This window comes from Typopeltis vanoorti, chromosome 26 (genome assembly GCF_054136105.1).
Source record: "Typopeltis vanoorti isolate ZY-2024b chromosome 26, IOZ_Tvanoo_1.0, whole genome shotgun sequence".
Lineage (NCBI taxonomy): Eukaryota > Metazoa > Arthropoda > Arachnida > Uropygi > Thelyphonidae > Typopeltis > Typopeltis vanoorti.
The window spans coordinates 19,303,324-19,330,013 of record NC_143574.1 but is presented as its reverse complement, the minus strand read 5'-3'; the positions used below and the strand labels follow the sequence as shown (position 1 = coordinate 19,330,013).

General features: G+C 36.2%; 1 protein-coding gene across 3 annotated transcripts in view; it reads left to right on the top strand.

Moving 5' to 3' along the window:
• Window positions 1-26,690, top strand: part of LOC150092382 (cytosolic phospholipase A2-like) — a 341,574-nt gene that overhangs the window by 113,403 nt on the left and 201,481 nt on the right. For all 3 annotated transcript variants that reach the window (XM_090415055.1, XM_090415056.1, XM_090415054.1), the window contains exons 7-8: window positions 4,200-4,237; window positions 10,770-10,902. In XM_090415055.1, coding sequence (XP_090271181.1) covers window positions 4,200-4,237; window positions 10,770-10,902 — 171 coding nt within the window. The remainder of the gene's footprint in view (window positions 1-4,199; window positions 4,238-10,769; window positions 10,903-26,690) is intronic.

Here is a 26,690-nt window from a genome sequence, read left to right as displayed (position 1 = left end):
CAATGATAATTAAATTCAGTTGTCTTTGATATATTACCAACTTTCAGCCATATAAAAACCATAGCTTTATACATATTATTTTATTTTGTTAGGGTAAGAGGATTAGAACATATTTTATTTAACACTTTGTTAACCTGATTATAAGTTTTAAATATGTAGCATATGGTATATGAGCCTCCATTTGTACTTTTACCCCAGGTCCCACAAATGTTAGAGGTGGGCCTGTGCACGATTCCTTTCACTACAAGGGTGACACCAGTGCCTTTGAATGAGCTGACATTCCTTGCAGTTTGCAGAGAATGGCTAATTTAGAATACCCTGTCTTTGACCTCCTCTAGCTCAGAGTTTCCTTTCCCCATTTAGTAACATTCATTTACTGGTCTCTAAATTCTTGAAATCATTCTGATCTCTTCACCTTTCTCTCCATTAAGTTCAGCCATCTGCAATTCAGCTATCCAAATAGTGTGGTGATCTTCCTAGATGATCATAATGTCCACAAGTCAATCTAATTCTCCTTTTCCAACACAACCAACCAAGCTAAACAAGATGTGGAAATCTTTGCTGTAAACACTGACCTAATGCAAATCATACATCTGTCTATCCAAATTCCTGATAACTCTCTTTACTCTACAAATACTGTTGGTCTCTTTTTAACCAGTTCTCCTTCCAGATACACTATAGAGGCCACCTCTTGGTAACACAGGTCATAATCTTGTGCAAGTTTCCTCTCTCACAAAATACACTTTCTCCAACCACTCCCATTCTCTTGTCCTTTGGTACCACAAAGGCGCAAGTGGGATGATCTCCAGAATTTCTTCTGTTCCTTTCCATGGTCTGGCTGTTACTTCTATTTGCTCTTCTGACCCAAATATCTGTTCCAAGCATGTCACAAAAATTATCCTCACTGGCATTGAAGTCCTTCATTCCTCATTCTCCCCCAAATTCCCATCTTCTTTCCAAGCTAGTGTTCAACAGAAAGCATACCAAAGTGGTTTGAATCAGAAACTCAGCTTATCACAATTAGCTTACATCATGAGCCCCAGCCTCAGTGATTAGTGATCTTAGCCTATACCGAAAATGATTCAGCAAGTACAAAATGATTCAGTAAATACAAAAGAGTCATCAGAAGATCTAAATTTGACTATTTTGTATTTATGACTCTTTCTGCCCAAATGAAAGGTATTCCTTCTGATCCCTTGCTAAGGCCATTGGGCACAGTTTCTACTTACCTTTGCTTCCACCCCTCTCTCTCTCTCTCATCCAGATAGCACCACTGTTATAGCAAAGATAAAGTTCACCTTCTCCTAGTATTACTCTTTTCCTGCATAAATGACCAAGACAAATCGCATCATACTATATCAGAATCTGAGCACCTTATGCTTCCTGTGTTTTTTTTTTTTTTTTTTTTTTTTTTTGGCAAAAACACATCAAAAGAATACTAGATAACTTTGGGCACTAAAACTACTTCTAGTCCTGATGGCATCTCTACAGTTGTATCCAAACGTTGTACTTCAGACCTAACACCTGTCTTGTATTATCTCTACAATCTTTTATACTTAGCTGGTTCTTATCCCAGTACATGGAAGCAATCATATATCCAGCCTTTTCCAAAACTGGTCTACCATCAATCTAATACCAATCACCATCATCTCAATCCTCTCCATAATAACAGAGAAAGTCATCAGAATCAACTTTTCCACAACTTAAAGACTCACAAGTTAATTAGTGATCATCAGTATGGATTCTGCCATTCAAGGTCCACAGCTGACCTCTTAGCCCACATTCAGAGCTTTTGACTGCATCTAGCATTGAGACTTGTTAAACAAATTGCCATCTTTTGGTCTACCCGACGCCCTCTGTAATTGATTAACCAGCTTTCTCTTTGGTCATTTGCCACATGTCATGGAGGTTGCTCCCATTGTTTGAGCTTCACCACAAATGTAAGAGTGCTTTGGGGCTCTGTTCTATCACCTACCCTCTTTCTAATATGCATAAATGACCTGCTCTCAATCACACTAATCCTGTTCACAGCTTTGGTAATGATAGTACACTCCATTCATCCTACTCATTTCACAATTTCCATACTGCCATCTTCTAGTGAGGTAAGGACACTGGTCACCTTCTGTGCCACTAAAATGCAGCTTTGCCTTTTCTCTTGCACAAGGAATCTCTCACTTACCCTTGCCTTCAGTAACACACATATCACTAGACAGAATTAGATCTCTCTACTTGGACTAACATTTACCTCTAACTTATATTGGTTGTTTCCTTACTTTTTTTAAAAAAGACGTTTCCACTGTTCAGCAGTTGCCTTGTAATCCCCCATGGGCCATCTCTCCTGTGGCATCCATTGAACATATCCATACCATTGTAAAGATTGACATTCCAGGTGGTCCATTACATTTTCTGAAAATTCAATCTCTCCATGATGGGCTCATTCCAAGCGCTTTAAAGGTGAGATATGCAGTGTTTCAGGACTGTGTTTGCTCTACGGATAATTCAGTGGTCACTGCTGCACTGAACTGGAAATCATTATTCTCCACTTTCTGTTAAGTCTGTTAAAATGAGATCAGCAGTTGCCCAGCATCCCTTTTCAGATCAACTGTGAATACATCAAATCTGTTTCTCCTCTTCTTCTTTTATTTAATGTACCACTCTCTCTCTCTCTCCTGGAAAAGCCTTCCTTATTAGGTATTTCTAAATAACTACAACGTGCAACTCTTCATGAAAAATGTCAATGAACTTTTTTCTCAGTTCATACCTATACCCTACACATTGCATGTGCTTATAAATTCTTTGACCACTCATGTATGGAATCAATATAAAAAAAATAATGTAATTATCAGTTTAATGACAACAAAAATTGAAGTGTTTCATCATATATTGCATGCAGTAGCTACATGAAACAACTGATATTGTTGCTTGCTCATTTCAAACATATGCATATTTTTTTCTTTCATCTGCTCACTAAGATTTGAAGGAGATGAAGTATTCTTGGAGAGGGATCCAGAGTTCATTGACATTTTCTAAGAGCAATGATATCAGGACTATACAATGTTGGTTGTGAGAATAGATCAAGGAAATGCAAACTGCAGAGCTTGATTGGATAGAAGATTAAAGGGTGATATGATCGAGACATTTCAAGTTGTTGAGAGATATTTATTTACTGGACTGATACTTTGAAGATTTTTCATATGGTAGACTAAATACAAGGGGCCACATGAAAGGATGTGGTGAGTGAAAGGGTGAGAAGTGACTTCTGCATGGAATTTCATTGCCTGAGAGGATAGTGGGAGTATAGATGGTGAATGAGTTTGTTTTTAATTTTTCAGTATTATGCACTGAAAATATTTATTTTTAATATCACTATCACTATACATTACCACTACACTTCTTTTCTACTAGGGCTCTGAAATTAATCTTTGATGTTAACTATGGAGTAAGTAGGGTCCCTTGCTTTTTGTTTTATGTAGTTTATGATAGTTTAAGCTAACTTAAGTATTTTTATTTACTACTATATTTGTCAGTAATTATAATCTGTGTACTTTTTTTTTTTTTTTTTTTTTTTTTTTGTATTAGTATGGTACATTTTTAATTGTAGTGAACTGCTATGACAGACTTGGGTTGTCTAATATTAGCATTCCACATGAGCCTTGTGACTCAGTAGAAGTCCGGAATAATAATAATAATGATATGACTTTAGTTTGATTCTGACTCTGATGATGATGCTCCATGATACACAGAGCAATTTTTTTTATTTTGTTGCTGTGACTTTCACCTACAAAAGTTCTTAAATATTCCTGGAAACCCTACTCTAGAGACCAAACATGGAACTTTTTTCAAATCGCTTTTGGCTTTCAATAAGTAGGATAGTGTTCTCACACCAGGCAATGAAATTTATCTCTCACCTAAAGACCATAAATATCCATGTCCATTGCAGGATTCTCACCTGCAGCTTTGAGAGAGAGCAGATACACTAATCAGTTGGAAAACCAGGCTAGAACAAAACAAAATATTAGTGTAGATACATACAATTCTTGATATTTAAAATTGCATGTATTATGAGTTTATTTAAAAAATTTTAATGTTCTACCAGCCAAATTTAACTCAGTCTTTGTTCAGTATTGTAGTTTGATAATATTTAAAAACAAATATTATCTTTCAATAATATTTGTTTTAATATCCATCTTTTCTACTAGGGCTCTGAAATTAACCTTTCTTTGCTGTTGACTATTGAGTAAGTAGAGTACTTTCATTTTATACTTAGCATATGATATTTTAAGTAATTATATTAAGTTATTTTTACATACCACCATATCTGTGAGTAAATATAATCTGCATATACAGTCATCCCTCCACTTATGTCCGTTCGAGTTACATCCTTTCGAAGATACATCCGTGATACCATACAAGAATAAATAACATTTTCGGCTATACTTTTGAACAAGATGCAAGTGAGCGTAAGGTAAAGCATGCACATTGGCTACAGCGCTTTCAGCGGCAAACTCCCTCGGCAGTCAAAACATGTCTTCATCAGTTCCTCTATTGATTTTATGTTTGAGAAATGGGTTATCTGTGTATTTATCATTAAATATTTTTCTGGATGTTTTGTGAAACATGACTCCTACACACAATCAAAAAACCTAGTGAAGAAACACAAAAAAAAGAGGTGAGCAGTTAATTTTGAAACGAAGTTGCAAAATATGGTAAAGCTACTTGTATCATGGATAGAGGACCTGAACCAAAAGTGCATATCCCTTAGCACTCTATGACCATAACCACTAAGGCACTAAGTCTCTTTAACATGTTGAAGGAGAAAGCAGGGCCCGATTGCGACTTCGAATTCAACGTTTCTTCAGGTTGATTTATGCAGTTTAAGCAGAGTTTTGCACTGCATAATGTGAATATGTATGGTGAATGTGCAAGTGTCGATGAGAAGCCTGCCAAAGAGTTTGTGGAGAAATTGGATAATATTATTACGGAGGAAAATTATTTGCCATAGCAAATATTTAATATGGATGAGACCTTCCTTTTTTCGGAAAAAAATGCCCGAGCGGAAATTCATTCACAAAAAAGCTAAAATATGTGCCTGGTTTAAAAGCTCTTAAAAACTGTTATTATGATTCTGTTAGGGGTAATGTGGCTAGAACCCATTTGTGAAACAACACAGTAAGAATTCACGAGCCTTCAAAAACAATAGGAAGCATATTCTTCTAATTCATTATCGGAGCAATAAGAAGTCGTGGATGACTCAAAAATTGTTTGAGGATGCCTTAATCAACTGTTATGTGAGTGAAATGGAAAGCTATTGTATGAAAAAAAATGTAGAATTTAAAATTTTATTAATTCGAGATAATGTTCAAGTAGTAACACAGTACAGTTTTATAATAAGGTCTAAAAATTAAATTAACAGTATACTTATTGTGGTTAAGTCCCTAACACCTATAACTCTGTTGATTTAATGTATCGACTTACATCCGACACGAGTTACGTCTTGCCTGATGGAACGGAATCCGGAGGGATAGAGGAATGACTGTGCGAATATTTGGGTACATTTCTCCTGTTGTAATAACATATGCACCTGCCTTACAACTTTAACTGATCCATTTGTTAATTATACACAAATTGAGTACACAAATGGGATTGATACAAATCCCATTATGTGGTCTGCTTCTTGCATTGTGTAATTGATATCCAATTCTCTCTCTCTCTCTCTCTCTCTCTCATCAATCACTTATGATTGAAATTAATTACTTAAAATGGAACAATAACTTACAAACTTTCATCATCATAAAGGGATGTACAGGATATGATAGTACTGCGTGAAAAATTTACATCATTACTAACTTCCTATCTACAATTTTCCTCCAAATCAGTCTTTTACTTGTCAATACTCCAACATTATCAGATCTTATATTTCTATCATCTAAGGCACCTTGTACTGTATCAATCCACCTATATCTTGGTCTTCCTCTGGGTCGTTTTCCTGCCAACCTGGCAGAGAACACTTATTTTGCTAATCTTTCCTTGCCCATTCTGTTTAAGTGACAAATACCACCTGAGATTAGCTCTGCTAATGATTCCTGGATGCTGACAATGACAAGTTCTTTCCTAATATCCTATTTTTAATATGATGTTAAAAACGGTCTCTAGTCCTTGGTCAAGTGTTTTACTTCTGACCCAGCTCTCAGATCCATAAGTTAAAACTGGTTTGAACTGACTTGTATACAGTTAATTTAGTGTTCTGACTAATTTCTCTCTTATTCCATATAAATTTATTTAGTTGACTTCCTACCATATCAGCAGTGTTAATTCTGTTGTCTATTTCCATATTTAATTTACCATTTTCACTAAAAATCGTGCCTAAGTAGCTGAAATATTTTACTTGTTCCACAGGTTCTCCGTTCACAACGCAATTGACATGTTCAACGATTCTGCCTATTTTCATTGCCTCTGTCTTTTTACAATCCTTCTCAACCATTTCTCAAGTATACTTGCATAAATCTTACCTAGAACACTCAGTAGGGAAATATCTGTAATTCTCCCATTCAGCTTTATTTCCCTTTTTATATATGGGTACTATTAGAGCTCTACTCCAATCATCTGGAATTCGTCCCTCTGTCCAGGCCTTCTGAACTTAGCAATGCAACCACTGTAAGACTTCTATACATCCATACTTGAGCATTTCTGGTCGAATATCATCCACATCAGCTGCCCTTCTACATTTCCGGCTTTGATGGCTTTTTCTGCTTCAAGTATGGATATATATTCCTGATTGCATGCCTGGTCAGTGTTTATTACCACTGTGCTGTCACTGATTGTTTCAATGAACAATTTTTCGAAGTAATTACTCCATACTTCACGGATTCCTTTTTTTTTTCCAATTTTCATATCATGTTTATTATCTCTAATTCCTTTTACAGCACTCTTTCCTTCATTTCTGAGCTTCTTCAACAACCTCCAGAACCTTCTTGATATTTATTTTCTATGTTCTTATCAGAGTCCTCCCATGACTTTTGCTTACCTAGTTTTACACATTGTTTAGCTTTCTTACATTTGTCTCTATATTCTCTAAGAGCACAAGCTGGCTTATTTGCCAGGAACTTTTGATATGCTTTCTTCTTTTCCTTCACTTCCTCTTTAACTTTCTGTGTCTGCCATGGAGTTCTGATTTTTCTATCCTGGCAGACAATATCACCACATGCCTGTTTGGCTGAATCAATCAATGCTTTCTTCAGGGCTTGCCACTGAATCTCTAGAGTTCCTGTTCCTGTTCTCAAACTCTTTCATTTTTTCTTCAATAATCTTTGTGTATTTTAGTCTACAGTTCACATCTGAGAGCTGCTCAACTATTATTCACTTTAAAACTTTCTTACATGTTATTCTTTTCAATATGAAATTCAATTTTATCCTGCTCAAGACTAAATGGTGATCACTTCCAATTTGAAATCCTTGTATACTCTAGTGTCCTGCACCAGTCATTGACTTAAGTTGTCAATGACTGGTGAATAGTCTCAATGACTTAAGTCCAGTCATTGAGACTATTCTTATTCCTTGCATCTTCTTTCCATGTGAATTTGTGCACATTTTTATGTTGGAACATTGTGTTAGTAATAACCAGTCCATATCCTGAGCAGAAATCGAACAGGTATTTGCCATTATTATTAGCTTTGCTCTTTTCTCCAAATTTTCCCACATTATTTTTGTATGTCTGACAATCATTTCCTACTCTGCTATTTAGATCCCCAAAAAGAACCAACTTTTAATTTTTTGTTGTGTCAGATGCTTTCTCTAAAGCTTCAAAAAATTTCTCCCCTTCTACCTTAGTAGAACTTTCTTTGGGACCATAGGCATGGATAAGTCTCATCTTCCAGTTCCCCAGTCTGATATTTGCTCACATCTATCACTCTACTTGAAATTTCCTGCCATTCAAGTAGATTAGCATCGTATTTAGTGTTGAGTACTATGGCCACTCCTTCTTTTCTTTGATTGTCATTGCCTGAATATGACATTTTGTATTTATTGCTCAGAAAGATCTCACCAGTTTTTGTCTTTTTTGTTTCAGTCAACCCTATTATGTTGATCTGGTACTTATCCAGTTCCTTAGCTAGCTCCATTTCTTTGTCATTCAGGCTTCTTATGTTGATAGTACCGATCTGGAACTCTGGTGATGTTTAGTTGGGGGTGTGTTTTAGGATTTGTTCCAGTAGTTGACTTTTCACTGTTTCACTGGCGAAAACAATGGGGCCTTGTTTACATTGGTGACACCCCAGCTGGCATGAAATTCTGTCATGTTGTACCATCATTTTATTGGTTTAAGCCAATAAGAATACAATTTGATCAGCTTAATCCCAAATTGCCAGCCCATCCTCGTTCGTTCATTATCCTGCACACCATGAGAAGATGAGGATTGAATATTAGGTCAGAAGCCCTGGTCAGCTCTCTCCATTCCTTTAAAGCATGTGTCTCCTGTGTGGAGATACACAGGAGACACACACTTTAAAGTTATGGAGAGCTGACCAGGGCTTCTGACCTAATATTCCATCCTCAGATCATTAAGATCAAGTAAATCATTAATAACTTTTAATTATGTAATTTTTTTTAAACTCTTTAATCGCTTGTATATAATTCATTTGTAACAAATATTTTTAACATATTCATGCCAGGATGTTTCACATGTGCCACACATCTGGTAGGAGCGGTATATGATAGATACCTATGGAGAGGTATCTATCATATACCTCTCCATAAATTCATTTACTGATGAAGCACTCACAACTACCTCTGGCAACCCATTCCACTCATTCACCACCCTCCAAGAAAAAAATCTAGTCTTAACACCCTTGCTAACCACACTCTTGCACAACTTCCACAAGTGACCCCTCGTTCTTTTCCTTCTTGCCATGTACTGAAAAAAGTCTTTAGTGTTAATCGTACAAAACTCTTGTAATAACTTATATGCTTCTATTATGTCTCCTCTTTTTTTTTTTTTTTTTTGCCTATCAGCCAGTTTTTGAAGCCTGCAGATCTTCAATCTATTCTCATAGGAGCATCTTCTATAGACCTGCCACAATCTTTGTCACTTTGAATCCTCTCCACCACTTTATCATCCCCACAGAATCTAGTTAACCAGATCTGCACACAGTAGTCCAGATGTAGTTGCCGTATTAAAACCTCCCTACTCCTGCCTACTTCTTAGTGTGTTCTTCAACAACTGTGTAATTTGATGTGCTGTTGTGGCTACCTTTCAAGTATGCTGCTCTAAAATTCAACTATCTGTTCACAATCAACCTTCAGTTCCTAGCCTCATCCGTTTTCTGCAGTTCAGTTCCATCAATATAGTACATGGCCTGCAACTTGTCTACCAAAGTGCATCGATTTACACACACTTATATTTGGCCACATTGGACTGTCAGCCATTTACCTTTGCCATTATTCCAGTCTATTTAAGTCATCCTGCAGAATCTCTGCATCATCTTTATTTACTATTGCTCTTCCCGGTTTTGCATTATCAGCAAATAACTGAATGTTTCCTGTTAAATCATTTCCTATATCATTTATGTGCAAATTACACACTAGAGGACCAAGTATTGAGCCCTGTGTTACACTACTAGTCGCTTACCTTCTCCTAGATTCAACTTCTCCATAAACTATTCTGTCCATCAGGCACCCTCTAATCCAAATCACCAGATTCATATCCATCACCATTTTCTCCAATTTATGCAACAGAGATTCTATGTGGACTCCGGTCAAATTCCTTTGCAAAGTCAAGCATTATTACCAAGTAGCCATTTTCCTTATTCAACCCTATTGTCACTTTATTATGAAAAGTAAGCATATTACTAAAGCAAGATTTACCCTTCACAAAACCATGTTTCCCCTTATAAAGTATCATGTTCCTATTCACCAAGTCTTCATTTCTCTCTTTTATAAATTTCTCCAATACTTTGACCACCACTCCTGAGATACTGATTGGCCTATAATTTGCTACTTCTACTACTACTGCTTATTACCCTCTTTCCACTCAGTTGACACCTTCCCGGTGCTTAAATAAAAAACTCCTTGGTCAGAGTAGCTGATAATTCCCTTGAACATTCTTGAAACATGTGCTGATATGCCATCTAATCCTATGACTGTGTTTGCAATGAGATTTTGCAATATTCTAAGCACCTCTAATACTTCAACATCTATTCTTTCATCAGTCAGTGTCATATCTAACATTGCAATATCACCACCTAGATGGTACTTCCTTGCAAAATGATCACTCAGTAAGTCAACTATTTGGTTTGCCTCTGTTACCAATCGTTCCTCCTTTTACTTGCTAACCAGCAGGTCACAGGTGTGAATTCTGCTGTGGGCATAGATGTTTGTAATTGTCTTTAGGTGGGAGGTGAATTTCATTACTCACTGTGAGACGACCACCCTGATTATTGGAGGTCTGAAGTGGCTTGAAAAAAGTTCCATTTGGTTTTTAGAGCAGGGTTTCTGGACTGTGTAAAAAATACAAAAAAAAAATCTAAAAATGAATAAAATAAAATTAATTGATAGCCTACTCATGGTATTAATGTACTTATAGGCTTGCAACCTTCCATGAGTGGGAATCACATTAAAAAATATATATTATAAATATATATAAAGGGCGAGAGAGAGAGAGAAATACAGAGTTATATCTTGTGTTGACTAATTAATATTCATAATCCATAAATAATGGAAAATCTGTATTTTTACCTTCATTTTTTTTTTTCCTAATATAAAACTCTCTATTTTAGACATGCCACTGATTTGAGGTATAGTTTGGCATTATGTGAAAAAGAAAAGGAATTTAAAAAAATAAGAAGGAAAGTTGTAATGGAAAATATGTCTGCTCTTTTAGGAGATTCTCAACCAAAGATACTGTCAGAGGTAAGTTATTTAACCATATGTCTTATGATAATACACACAAGTATTTTTTTTTTTTTACAACATTCAAAAACTGAAGGATTGTCTTCAAAAGCCAGGAGTTCATTATAGTATTATTATTATTATTCAGTAAATTACACATTAACTGGTCACCCAATAGCAGCTTGACATCTGGCTTATGTTACAAACCAAACCACACACCAATAATGCTAGTAGCTCAACTTCTAACTCAAATCAGTTGGTTACACAATAGCAGAAATGTCAGGTATGTAATGTGAGCCAGCTATAATTTGTCATTGAGTGGGCTGATAACCTATGATTGACTCTATGTGATTATATAGAGTCAATCAGTTTGGCATTTCATTGACTAAATAGATCTGCTATACATCATTTGGTTGAAAAAATAAATTTTTTTCCCTCCCTTGCAAAATAGCCAGACGAGTCTGAGAATATATGCACTTGTCTGGGAAATAGCATACTGTGAAGATGGGACTGACTATTTTATTCTATTTATCAATTGTTCACAGTGTGGAACTGATAAACCTAGTAGTTCATATCTTATATTATTATTATTATTATTACCCCAACCTCCATGAAATCAATAAACTCATTGTGGGAGGCTCGTTCCACAAGCAAACATGTCTATCATAATTAACTTTGAAGTTATTTATACTCCCTGCACTCTGGCATTGCATTCTACTCACCAACAATTCTCCATATAAAAAATGTACGCCTCACATCCTTCTTCACCATATCTTTATATAACTTCCAGGGATAGCCTCTTGTTCTTCCCATCTTACCATTCACTCTTTTTATAATTCCTTCTGTATTAATCTGATAGAATCCCTTAATTAACTTGAGGGTCTCTATCATATCTCCTCTTTTCCTCCTGCCTGCCAAACTCCATAATCCACATTCCCTCAACTACTCTTCATAACTAATATTCCAGAGTCCCGATATCACTTTGGTCATCTTTGGATTCTCTTTCATGTTTCCACATCATAATGAAAGCTGTGCGACCAAATGCACAATAGTTTCATGCATTCAAAGGCACTACCACCTCCTTATCCCTGCATGGCAATATGCTTTTTATCATAGCAGCAGCAATACAATGTTCAGTCTTTGCAACACTTGCAATATACCCTCGAAACTTTAGTTACCTATCTGCCATTACCCAGGATCCCAAATCTCATCCACATCCTGAAGTACAGCTCCACCAATACAGTATGGCCTTATATCTCTATACCCAAAGTGCAACACCATTCATTTATTAATATTAATCTACAACTCCACTCATCTGTCCAAGATAATAATGTGTTCAAATCTTCCTGTAGAGAATTAACATCAGCAATACTCCTGATAATTCTGCCTAAATTTGCCTTATCATCAGCAAACATTTGAAGATCCCCACTCAATTCACGTGAAATATCATTAACAAATAAGTTAAATAGTACCATCGTTTTGTATTTTGGTACTATTTAAAAAGACAGAGACAGTGAAAATAGGCAGAATCGTTGATAATGTTAGCTGCATTGTGAATGGAGAACCTGTGAAACAAGTAAAACATTTCATCTACTTAGGCACGATTTTTAGTGAAGATGGTAAATTAAATATGGAAATAAACAACAGAATCAACAAAGCTGGTATGGTAGGAAGTCAATTGAATAAATTCATATGGAATAAGAGAGAAATTAGTCAGAACACTAAATTAGCTGTATACAAGACAGTGTTTAAACCAATTTTAACTTATGGATCTGAGAGCTGGGTTAGAAGTAAAACACTTGACCAATGACTAGAGACTGCAGATATGAGAGTCCTGAGAAAGATTAGGGGCATGAACAGATGGCATCAATTGCGATATCATATTAGAAACGAGGATATTAGGAAAGAACTTGACATTGTTAGCATCCAGGAATGTGTTAGCAGAGCTAATCTCAGGTGGTATGGTCACTTAAACAGAATGGGCTAGGAAAGATTAGCAAAACAAATGTTCTCTGCCAGGTTGGCAGGAAAATTACTCAGAGGAAAACGAATATATAGATGGATTGATACTGTACAAAGTGCCTTAGACGATAGAAATATAAGATTTGATAATATTGGAATCTTGACAAGTAACAGACTGATTTGGAGGAAAATTGTAGATAGGAAGTTAGTAATGATGTAAATTTTTCATGTAGTACTATCATATCCTGTACACCCCTTGAGGGTACATGGTAGGAATTTGATGATGATGATGATGTTAAATAGTAGGATCCCAAGAACAGAACCCTGAGGCATACCACTGGTCACCTTCCTTTTCTTAGATTTTGCTCCATCGTACATAACTTGCTATCATTCAGAAATTTTCTATCCCTCTAACCAATTTATCCAATCCCATCTTCAGGTTATACATTAATCTTTCATGTGGTAATTTATCAAATGCCTTTGCAAAGTCCAAGAAAATTACTGCATATGAATTTCCCTTATCCATGCATTTATCACCTTATCATAAAATGTAAGCATATTGCTAAAACAAGACTTGCCTTTCATAAACCCTTGTATTCTTTTCCTACCAGTTTCTCCAACACTTTAACGCAATTGCAGATATATAGACCAGTCTATAATTGGAAACTTCTGTCCTAGAACCATTCTTGTGGAGAGGTATTATTTTGCCTTCTTTTCACCCCTTAGGAAACTTTCCCACTGCATTAAATAACGGTCAAGGGCATGTCTAACTCTGTAAAAATACATGGTGATATGTCATCACCATGATTTTTATCATCACCATGTATTAATTAGATATTAATGGAATGGACAACCTTATTAATATCTAACCCAAGTAACACATGTTACACCTCTGATTCTTTCATCTTTCATTCTCTTGATACTTGCCTCCCTTCTACATGTTGTACAGCATCATTCACACCAGTATGATATATACTGATGAAGTGTTCATTAAATAATTCCACTATACTATTTGTAATTTTCACTTTATGACCATAACTATCCACTATTGTCAGTCTACTATAGTTAATTTTCCTCTTGCTTGCAACATAGCAGAAAAATTCCCTTGGATTATTTGGCCTATGGCCAATCTCCTCTCATATTCTACTTTTTCTTTTTTAGCCATGCTTGTCACTTTTCTGGCCTGCATTTTATATTCTTCATGCATCTGTTCACTACAAACTGTCTTAACTTCAAATCTTTATACAACTTCCAGGGATAGCCTCTCATTCTTCCCATCTTAACATTCACTCTTTTTTATAATTCCTTCTGTATTAATCTGGTAAAATCCCTTAATTGCCTCTCTGCTTGCTTGATTTCATTGTTCCTCCATCCCTTCTCTCTCCTGCTCTATTTATTCATTTAACTCTTAGCACACAGTTATGCATTGGTTGTGACAGATACTGCCTTATCATTTTCCATGATAAGGCAGTATCTGACAACATCTTTTTTGCACAACCTAATGTATTGATGTTAGTTAACTACATAGCTTCTCATAATCACCAACCTTATAGTTTCACATATGTACTTCTTGATAGCAACCTTTTCTTGTTTAATTACCTTCCAAACCAGCACTTCATGTTCATTCTCACCAACAGATGGCATTGCTGATATCTCATTCACAACAACATCCTGTGAGAATATCACCAAATCTAACACCTGAAAACTTTGTGTTGTTTTCATCACATACTGCTTAAGATAGTTATCCTGCAGAAACTCAACAAATGCACTCTCCTTGTTACCATCACTCTAATATTTTCAGTCCAGTCCACATTCCTATAATTAAAATCTTCCATTAGGATCACTTTCCTTTTACTTGCTCATCTAATTTGTCTAAACTTTGCACAATGAGTGCTCTCCACATTCTCTGTCCTATAACAGCATCCTATTAGATATACTATTCTATTGATCTCAACTTCAAATAGTTTCAAAATCTTCACATGTACTACTATTTTCGACTTCCACTCCTCCTGAAGGACACAATTCATCTATTATCATTAATAGTACTCCCCCATCATCTGTTCACCTTCCTATCCTTTCATAAAATTCTATATTCTACTATTTTTAGTCTTGACAGTATATCATCATCAGCCAACCTAGTTTCACTTATACCAATTATATTTGAGCATACTGACTCAGTCAGTGCTACAAACTCAGCCCCGTTATTTTTGATACTCCTTACATTAGTATACAAACAACAATTCTCCACTCTTTGAGGTTATCCCACCAACACCATCACTCCATACTCTCTATGCTATAGTACACCTCTCTTTGATCTGATCATCCCCATTTTCCTGATCCTTACTCTAATTTTCATTCATATCATTATTATTCCCACCTTTTTGCATTGCATCACTCTTCCCTGCTATGATCACTTCCTCACCTTTGTATCCATCTTCTTCCTGTACTTTCATAACCTGCTTCTTAACCTCTCTCTGATCCTTAGCAGTACCAATTTCATATGAACCCTGTGCACTCTTAGCAAACAACAGTTACTCCAGTATCCAACACCAAACCCATTGGAATAGCAATTCATCAGCTTTGAACTATTCTAACCTTCCTTAAAATTCACTCCATACATTCACAATTTGTGAGTGTATGAAGTGAACACTCTTTGTCTAAAACACTTCAACAACCATCTTGTCATTCAGTATCATTGCTCTCCTTTTCATTTCACCACTATCATATCTGGGCAACAAACTAACCACTTTCCCAATAACACTGTTATCCTTCACCTCCTGCAATGACTTCTTAAAATCCCTTTCCATATTCTTTGTTCCATTATCCAAGTCATTTGTGTCTACCACTGATTCTGCTGCCCATTCCTTCTATGCAGAGTCTGATATTCATTTCATTGTACCATACCTTTAAAGATTGAATCACTAACTCTTGCATAAAATCTTCCACATCATTTCTGTTAATATCATCACCATCACTTCCATCCATTTTCTGATTATTCTTTGTGACACCATTTTCATTTTTGGAATACTGTAATCTTTGCACTTCTCACACACTACAATGAGTTCCTTCCTCTCATTTAACCTAACACTCCATAAATTTTTAATATTTTTGGGTGCATACATGTAACAATTGTCACAGTGTATCCGTTATGAAAAATCCAGGGAAAAACTTGATCTCTGAGTTGAAACCTTCCACCGTGCTGGTGTACACTTCTTTACTGCCACCATTTTTGTAACATTAACTAACACTTCCATGTTAATCAAAACAACAGTCAAAGCAAACACTTTTAAAATCACAATAATACAGTACAGTGCCTATATCCAGTCTGACTATTATCGCACAAAAGCACTATTATAAAAATCTAAACAATATAATTAAGAAAATAAAAAAACTTTTTTATTTTCTTAATTACATTAGATCTTTAGATCTAATATAATTTAGATTAATATAATTTAGATCTTTAGATTAGATTATATTAGAATTATAATAGAGCCTGTATAGCTCAGTGGATGTGGCGTTTGCATACCACGGTGCTTGGCCGCACGAAGGATGACTTGGTTTCGAGTCTAGTCGGCGACTAGAGGAAATTTTTCTAAGCCTTTTTTGGACCGGCTCCCGAGTTAGTCGATCTCTGGCATGGGCAAGCGGGTTTTTCCTCCCGGAAACTCGGGTTTTTCGTAGAACCATAGAACCCACATTATTTCAGACATTAAATATATTATGTTAGGGTTAGGGACCACGAGGTGGCGGCACATTTAAGCTGTCTCTCTTCACTGCGTACTGCTTAATTAGTGATAGCCTTGAGCCATCTATCTCTGATTGGGTAGCAGTGGAGATTGAACTGCCCACTCAGTCTCCAAAAGTTAGATAGGGCTAAATGGCCTCGCCTACTCCCGTATACAGGAATAAAAAAGGCGTTAGCTGATTTTTTTTTTTTTTAAAAAAAAACTTTTGTAACATTGTTCTAATACACTGCTATAGTTCGCCCACCGTTTGTAGGTCCCTGCTTCGCATCTTTCCAAGAATAGTCGATTCATGCTGAAGGGGAGAGAGAAATGAAGGACGTCCGAATTGGTCGCCAACACGCGAAATTACGTGCTTTATAGGTAAAATTTTCCAACTGTTATACAAGCAATATAGTTAACTACAATAATCATAACAGAGAAGTTAATTTTCTGACTGGTAATAATAAACAACTCATCCCACAATACGGACTGATTACCCTATTATCGGAATGGATTCTCCTTTTTCTGACATGCGCAGAAGTGTCGAGGGACCTCTAATCGGTGGGCGAACTATACCTCTCCTCACGACACTAGTGCAACACATGTTTGTGATGTTGACAGAGATATAGACAGATATTGATAAATGTAAAGATGCCGTCCAACAAGAAACATATGTCAGCGGTTCAGAGGATATATGCATAAGTAAGGTGGCCTCGTTACCTCCAATTGGTGAAAAACAAGCTTCGGAGTGAGCTTGCAGCCATCCCATGGCAGAACATATTGCAGGTGAAAGATGTTAGCAGTGCATGGGATAAAATCAGTGGGTATCTGAGGAAAGCAATATCAGATTGTGTCCCCATGATGAGGAAGTCAAACAAGGCAGGCGTTAGATGGATGAGCAGTAGTATCAAACTTGACCTGCAAAAATAAAAAATGTTATAGAGAATTTACAAGGAGAAAGGTGACCAATACACCCATGAGCAGTACAAGGCTCAAGCTAGGAAGGTTACCAGCATAGTAAGAAAAGCTAAATCAGATTATGAGAAGACCTTAGCCAAAGAGATCAAGGGTAATCCCAAAGAGTTCTTCCGCTATGTGGCAAGTAAAAGGAAGAATGACTTCGGAAGGATAACTTTAGTGGGTGCTGATGGTATTGAGGTGACAAAATCAGATGTAATAGTCGAGTTACTGAGTGATCACTTTTCAAAACTCTATCACCCAAGTGAGGATATCTCTGTACCTGTAGCAATAATTAATGTGAGAATTGAAGCTAAGAAATCAGAGGTATTTAATAATTGCAAAATTTAAATGCAAACACTGCTGTAGGCTTAGATGGAATATCAGCATGGGTGTTGCGTGAATGTGCAAATGAATTGTCAACAACTCTTACTTGGATATTTAATTTAAGTTTGAACTCTGGTATGGTCCCTAGGGAGTGGAAGTTAGGCAAAGTGGTTCCTTTGCATAAGGGTGGCTCTAAAACTGCGGTAGTTAATTACAGACCAATCACTATCTTAGGAGTAGTGGTAAAAGTATTGAAAAAGTTGGTTAAAGACAAAATTCAAGCATGGGTGGATCAGGATATGATACTCTATAGAGGCCACCATGGTTTTGTTAAAGGTAGATCCTGCCTTAGCAATCTATTAACTTTCATAATAGAATGGCATCTGAGTTGGGCAAAGGAACTGGCTACACAGTGGTACTTCTGGATTTTGCTAAGGCTTTTGACAGGATACCCCATGGAACGCTGTTACGCAAATTGGAGCAGATGGGAATGGATACTAAATTGGTGATATGGATAGGAAAATGGCTCAGGGAGAGATACCAGAAGGTGGGATATGGAGGAGCCGAGTACAGGATGAGGCAGGTGACCAATGGTGTACCTCAGGGCTCTGTGCTTGGGCCATTGTTGTTTAATTTGTATATAAATGGTATAGGAAATGGCTTACAGGGAGACATTCAGTTGTTTGCTGATGATGCAAAGTTGGATAGCACAATAAAAAATCAAGTTGATGTTGAAAGTTTGCAGGATGATTTAAATAAGCTGGTAGAATGGGCAAAAGGTAATGGCTGTCAGTTCAATGTGGAAAAGTGTAAAGTCATGCATTTTGGGATTAAAAGATTACCAGCTGTGTACTACATTGATGGAACAGTACTCCAAGAGATTGATGAGGCTAGGGACTTAGGGGTGTTGGTAGATAGGGAGATGAAGTTCAGAGGACACATCGTTAAGGTGTCCAAGATTGCACATAGGATTACTTGGTTATTGAGGAACACATTGACATCCAGAGATAAAGAGGTTATTATTCCCCTTTATAAAGCGTTGATACTTCCACATTTGGATCATTGTGCTCAGGTCTGGTCACCTGGATTTCTTGGAGATGAGGAGGCTGTGGAGAGGATTCAGAGAAAAGTGACTAAGTTGGTGAGTGATGTAAAAAATGCTCTCTACATTGATAGATTGAGAGCTTGTGGATTGCAGAGGTTGGTTGATAGGCAGAGAAGAGAGGATATGATAGAAACATTTAAATTACTGAAAGGTTTTTATAGGATTGATGTAGGGGAAATGTTTCAGCTGTGTGATAGTGATGGAAAAACACGAGGTCATCCCTGGAAATTAAAGAAGAGTATGGTTAATAAGGGTGTCAGAACAAGGTTTTTGCGTGGAGGGTGGTGAATGAGTGGAATTCATTGCCTGACTTAGTTGTGAGCTCTTCGTCTGTAAATGAATTAAGAAGAGATATGACAGATATTGTTTTGCTAGTTTGGGTCTCCCGCGATTAGTCTACTGACTCCGTGGAGATACCCATAATAATAATAATAATAATAAATATCTAACTTGGCTTATCATCTCACTTGGTTTATTGTCTTCCTAGCTTTCAGATATAATTGATGCATGATTTTAGATATTTATTCTCCTCTTCAAGGAATTTGACTACAAATTAATTTTGAAAACTTACTGTGTTTGTGAGATGCATTAATTCTGATTTTGTACTGTTTTATATATATGCTTTCTGGCATTCAGATTAAAAAAATAAATAAATAATACTTTGTATCATTCAGCAGATTTTGGTATCCCAAGTACCAAGGAAAAAGAAAGTAGTCCTCCTAATATTTTTGATCCACCATAGGAAAGATTCAGATGCTGGCAAACTGTGACATAAATGCAAAATTTTGAAATTCAGATCTACAGTAAATGTGTCAGAATTAATGTTAAGAAGATAGTTTTGAAAATGGTTTTGTTACATTATTATTATCCAAAACTTAGTTGACTGGCCATTGCTAGAGAATTGTATTTAGAAGAAAGTAGTACCATATACAAATATTGTCTGATTAGCATTCCAGAATAGATAAATTATTCATATCATTCATTGTTCTTTTGGGAATTAAAGTACAAAAGCAAGACCTATTAGCATGTCGGTGTCACGTATGGGCTAGTGGTTAAGAAGAAAAGAATAATCTGTCGATGTGTCTTTTTGAAGAGTTGAAGGTTGAGGAAAGCTGTTGCAAAGAACAGAGGTAGATGGAATGAAAGAGGAAAAAGAGTTGGTTCAGTAAGTTTGGTGTTTGAATATAAATTGATGTTGACTAGCAGGTGAAGGAATGAAAGTGGCTGGTTCAACAGAACATTGCTTATGAAAGCACCTGTAGAAAAGGCATAAGACAGAAACTGAATGTCTATGAGAGATGGATTGGAGTGGTTCTGCAAGAGAGAGAGAGAGATGATCAGTTAATTGGATTGTCCTCTTCTGAATAGCATCAAGCAATCTTAAAGAGGCTTTGCAGTGCATTACCTCAAATATGTGAATAGTATTCTAGTGCTAGGTGGATTTGGGATTTATACAGTGCTAATAATCATACAGATAGGAAGTAGTGCCTTGAGTGAAAAGTACCCACAGTTTTTTTGCAGTTGCAGAATCTATGGCTAAGATATGTTTGTGACAGAAAAGGCTGGAGGTATAGATCGTCTGAAATTTGATCATTTTTAGATATTTTGTTATTACTGAAAGTAAGGGTGCGATTTCTCGCAAGAAGTTAGCGAAGACTGAGTTTTCGTAGCATTAAAGTTTATGAGGCTGTCCTTGCCCCATTGAAGTATATCAAGGTGATTGGAGTTTAGATCATTGGCTAAGGTAGATCTTGAGGCTTCTAATAATTGGCCACTCCAAGATTTATCAAATGAATTAGAAGATTGGAGTGTACTGTCCTCAGTGAAGCTACAGATATGGTTTGAAGTCAGTGAGAATAGGTCATTTATGTACAGAAGAAATGGAAGATGAGCATGGGGTACTCTTGCTTTGGTGGGAAAACTTGAGGAGAGGAAACCATCTACCATTACACATAGCAATACCAGAAATGAAACTGGAAACCTAGTTGCAAAGGGTAGAAACAGATCATAGGATGGTAACTGGTTGAGCAAGCCACAATGACAGATCCTCAATGCCTTAAATGCAGAGAGCAAGTTATTATTATTATCATTAACACTAGACCACCATGTAGTCAAAGACTCATCACAGCAGGTACACACTGTTACACGCAAAGATAGTGACAAGCAATTGTGAATACATTGAATGAATCCACATACATCGCAATGTCAGGCAATGCATTACACTCACTAACCATTCTCTATGCAAAGAACCTGCTCACTCCCAGATGTCCCCCTTGTTCTACTCCCCTTCTCCCATTCTATGAAAAACTTCGTCCACATTAACCTGGTAACAACCCTTTATCAACTTAAATGTCATATCCCCACCCCTCTTTTCATACATTCATACAACTTATGCATTGTGATCTCAGAACTTCAGATCCTTGTTCACTACAACTCCAATGTCTCTTGTCTCCTCATCTTCCTCCAAAATTTCCCTATCAAGTGTATTCTTTGTATCCCATTGTTTCCTACCAAATTTCAGAATTTACAACATTGAATTGACAGCTCCATACTGCTGCCCACTCATATAATCTATTCAGATCTTCCTGTAAGGCCACAACATGTGCTTGATTCCTCATCACTCTCCACAATTTTGCATCATCTGCAAAGAATGTAAAACCATTCCAGTATCATTAATATACAAATTAAATAACATGAAATAAATAAATATTATTACTTATTCCTTGTGTTTTTTTCCTTGTTAATTTAAAGAAAAATTAAATAACGATGGTACCAAAATAGACTGCTGTGGCACACCACTAATCACTCCTCTTCTGGAACACTGCTCCCAAAACAAAACTTGCTGATCCCTGTTTGAGAGCCAGTTGCCTATCCAACTCATTAATCTGTTGTCCAATCCCATCTGCTGCAGTTTAGTTACCAACTTGTAGTGTGGTAACCTAACAAAAGTCTTTGCAAAATCTAAGTATATTTATCCTGTATAACAAGGTGACAATTTGTCACCTTGTTATACAGGGTAAATACAGGGTGGCACATAAGTCATGAACATTTCGTAGAAAAGGCCCATCTTTGTGAAGCCAAAAATGGAAGGCATTTATCTGATGTAGTTTTTCATAATTAATAAAAAAATTTTAATGTTAAATACTTGTGCAGTTTCTTCACAAAGACATGTTCCATGACTTATGGGCCATCATGTGATGCACAAGCAAGTTGGTAAAATATGACCTCACTTTAACAGATCCATGCTGACAAGTACAAAGAATACCAGTGTTATCAACCCACTTTTGTATCCCTGTTCTGACCTACTTCTCCAATACCTTAAGATATACAGATAAGCCCTTAATTTGTAGTCCCTTACATCACCTTTTTGAAGTGGAACAATTTTACCTTCCTTCCATTCCTTTGGGACTTATGCTATTGCAAGACTCTTGCTAAACAAGTAGGGAAAGCTGACGCTAACTCCTGAAACATTCCCTTAAGACATCGGTTCCCAACCAGTGGTACATGTACCTCCAGGGGTATGTGCTGGGCCATTCAGGGGTCAATGAAAAAAAATCAGTAATGGAGGAAAAACCTCATTTCACAGCCTTAAGACATATCACCACATGTCCTATTCTCTCGAGGCCTATTGCCTTTTGATATTTAGCTTACTTAGAGGTATATGAGGAGTTAAGTAAACTAAATATCAAAGGGAAATAGGACTTGATGACATATCACCTATTATATAACTCCTTGCATATCTCTTGCTTGTCCACCATTAAGTCTGCTCTCATTTTATTCTCTATACGAGCTTCTAATTTCATGATGAGGATGAAAAAGCCTGATGAACTGTCCACTTAATACCATGACTATCCTCTGCAGCAGTTATCAATCTCCCACTTTCATCTATTGATATCATCTTCTCATAATCATTCTTTTTTCTACTTGTCACATATTGAAAAAAAAAAAACTTCAGAGGTTTTTTCCCTTGGCTAGATTTGCTCACTTCTGCTCCTAATGAACTTTTCATGTCCTTACAAACTGAGTCATCCTCCTGGCCTGCTCTTTTATACTTCTTGCAATTGATTGCTACCATTATTCATCATGTGCTGTCTACAAAGTGTCCTCATTCTAATTCCCTTATTCATCCATTCATTTGACATATACCTTTTTCAGCCTTTTGGCCTTTGAAATACATTAACACATTAATGCTGTTAAATATTTCTTTGTCAGTTTGCAAGCACTACATTCATTTTTTCCCTCCACTCAATTCCTCATTTCATGCTATACCCCCAAGACATCTCCTAAGCTTCTTGTAATCACTAGCCTTATAATTCCCAATATATCCTTTCCTCACAAAAGTCTTCATATTGCTAGCCACAATCCAGATGATCACTTCATGATTACTTTCACCAATTGAAGGGAAATGTGAAACCCCATTCACAATCGCATCCTCTGATTAAATTATCAGATCTAAAATTCTTGATTCTTGCGTACCTAAGATAGTTTTCTCTTGAGAAATTCATCATTATCATCATCATGCGTATCAAGGATTTAGGCCTAGCATAGCCAGTTCCGCCTTAGAAGTCATTGTTGAATCGTTTAAGAGGACGTCCTGGTTTTCTTTTTCCTAATGGCTTGCACTTTAAGGCTTGTTTTGGTAATCTTTCTGTTTTCATTCTTTGAACGTGTTCCATCCATTTATGTTTATATTTATTAATTTTTTCTATTGCTGGTTCTTGGTTTAATTCTTTCATAATTTCTTCATTTCTTTTGCGATCAAATAGGGTATACTTTGCAGTTTTTCTCATAAACTTCATTTCTGCTGTTGTTACTCTTTGTTTGTCCTTTTGTTTTATTGTCCAGATTTCACTTCCATACATTAAGACTGGTAGGGCTAATGTATTGTATACATTTAGTCTGGTTTGTTTTTGAACTAGGTTTGGTTTAAATATAGAGTTAATTACACCTGTTATTTTTAAATATTTTGCAATTTTTATGTTTATATCTTTTTCATTTTCATATGTGATTGTACATCCTAGATAGTTAAATGAATTCACCTGTTCTAAGATCTTGTTATCTATTACTATTTTAGTTCTTGCTAGATCTTGTCCTTTAAAAGCCATAGTTTTTGATTTTTCTGTTGATATTATCATACCATAATCTTTCACTATCTCATTTAGATCGAAAATAGCTTTCTGTAGTTTATCTTCAGAATTTGTAATTATTATTTGGTCGTCGGCAAAGAGGAGAGTGTTTAAGTTTACTTTAGTAGAAAGTTTAATTCCTTGATGTAAATTTTTATTCCAGTTTATTATTATTTCATTTAAGTAGATATTAAAAGAGTTACTGACCCCTTGGTTTATCTCTCTCGTATATGATAGCTTGTGATTTAATCTTATTTGTATTTGATTATTTTCATATATACCTGTGATAGCTTTTAGGATATTATTTGGTATTTATCTTTCTTTTAATATGTTAAGTAATATGTTTCTTTTAACTTTGTCAAATGCTTTTTCAAAGTCAATAAATGCAATATGTGTTTCTAAATTGTATTCTCTTCTTTTCTCTATTATTAATTTTAGGCAAAAGGCCAGGTCTATACATGATCGTCCTTTTCTAAATCCATTCTGTACTTCTAAAATAAAGTTTTCGGAATATTTCATTAGTTTGCTATTTAAGATTCTGCTGTATATTTTGTAACAAGAATTTTGTATACTGATACCTCTGTACTTTTTAGGGCCATCTCTATTACCTTTTTTAAAGATAGGAATCGCAATTGCTGTTTTCCATTTTATTGGGGGGGGGGATACCAGTTGAATAAATTTTATTTAAAAATAATAAGAGTCTTTCTCTGAATCTTGTTCCTGCACATTCCTTGTTCCTCGGGTCTGGGTTAGTCCCGAGGGAGTGGAAAGAGGGGAAAATAATTCCACTGCATAAAGGAGGTTCCAAGACTGCTGTTGTAAATTACCATCCAATTAGCATATCAGGAATCGTTCTCAAGGTCTTGGAGAAATTAGTCAAGAGAAGAATATAGGATTGGATAGATGAAAATGGGATACTGTATGGGGGACAACATGGTTTTGTGAAGGGTAGATCATGCCTCAGTAACTTTCTCATGCTTTATAACACAGTGACGGCTGAACTAGATAAGGGTAATGGGTTTACAGTGATTCTACTGGACCTTGCCAAGGCCTTTGACAGGATACCACATGTAACTCTAATCAGTAAACTGGAGCAGATGAGGATGAATATAGGGTTGGTGAGATGGTTGAGAGGGTGGTTGATGGAGAGATACCAGAGAGTAGTTTATTCAGGAGTGGAATCCAAAAGATGGCTTGTGACTATTGGTATGCCACTGGGTTCTGTTCTTGGACCACTACTTTTCAATTTGTTCATTAATGATATAGGAAAGGATCTGAGAAGAAGTGTTCACTTGTTTACTGATGATGCAAAGTTGGGTAGAGCAATTGTGAGTGCACAGGATGTCAAAATTTTGCAGGATGATTTGGATAGTTTGGAGGACTGGGCTAGGGAAAATGGATGTCAATTTAATGTGGCAAAGTGTAAGGTTATGCATTTTGGAGTGAAAAGATTAGCAGCAGTATATCACATTGGTGGAACCGTACTCCAGGAGATTGATGAGGCCAGGGATTTGGGAGTGTTAGTGGATAGGGAGTTGAAGTTTAGGGGGCACAATGCAAAAGTGGCTAAATCAGCTCATCAAATCACTTGGTTTCTGAAAAATACTTTAACAAGCAGAGACAAACAAGTTATTGTTCCTCTATATCGAGCCTTGATAAGACCCCATCTAGACTACTGTGCCCAGATTTGGGTGGCAGGGTTTCTTCTTGATGGGGAGGAGGTGGAGAGGATCCAGAGACGAGTGACCAAGATGATGACAGGTCTGTGGAATGAACCTTATAAGAACAGGTTGAAGATTTGTGGGTTGCAAAAATTGATTGATGGGTGGAAAAGGGGTGATATGATTGAGACATTCAAATTACTGAAGAGTTTCTATAAGATTAATCCAGAAGATATTTTTGAGAATAAGACTGGTGGTGGGAGGACTAAGGACCATACATGGAAGCTGGGCAAGAGTGTGGTTAGCAGAGGCATTAGAGCTAGTTTTTTACTTGGAGAGTGGTGAATGAGTGGAATAAGCTGCCAGAGTCTGTTGTAGGTGCTATGACCATGAATGAGTTCAAGGCAAAATATGATAGATACTGTGTGAATGTCGAATAGTTGTTCTTGACATGATGTTAGGGCCTCCCTCGATGAGTCTGTCGACTCCTTGGAGTTGCCCGAAATAATAATAACATTTATATAGTTCTGAACTTAGCTTATCTTCTCCAGGTGATTTTCCATTTCTTGTTTCTTTCAGGCTGATTTCTAATTCTTCTTCAGTTATTTCCTTTTCATTTTCGTTAATTGTTTGCCAGTTGTCTTTTTTAAAATATTTGTCTGTCCACAATTCTGTGTAGTAATTTAGAAATTCTTCTAATTTCAATTCAGTGTTTAATTTTATGTTTTCTTTGGTATCTGCATTTATGTGTTTCAAAATTTTATATACATTGGCTCTTATTTTATAAAAATCATGTTCTAAATTAGAAACAAATTTGTTCCATGATTCTCTATGTCTTTTTCTGACTTCTCTTTTAGCTATGGCTCTTATTTTTTTATATTGTATTTCATCTTCTAATCTTTTACTGCTTAACCATTTGTGATAGGCTTCTTTTTTCTTTTTGATT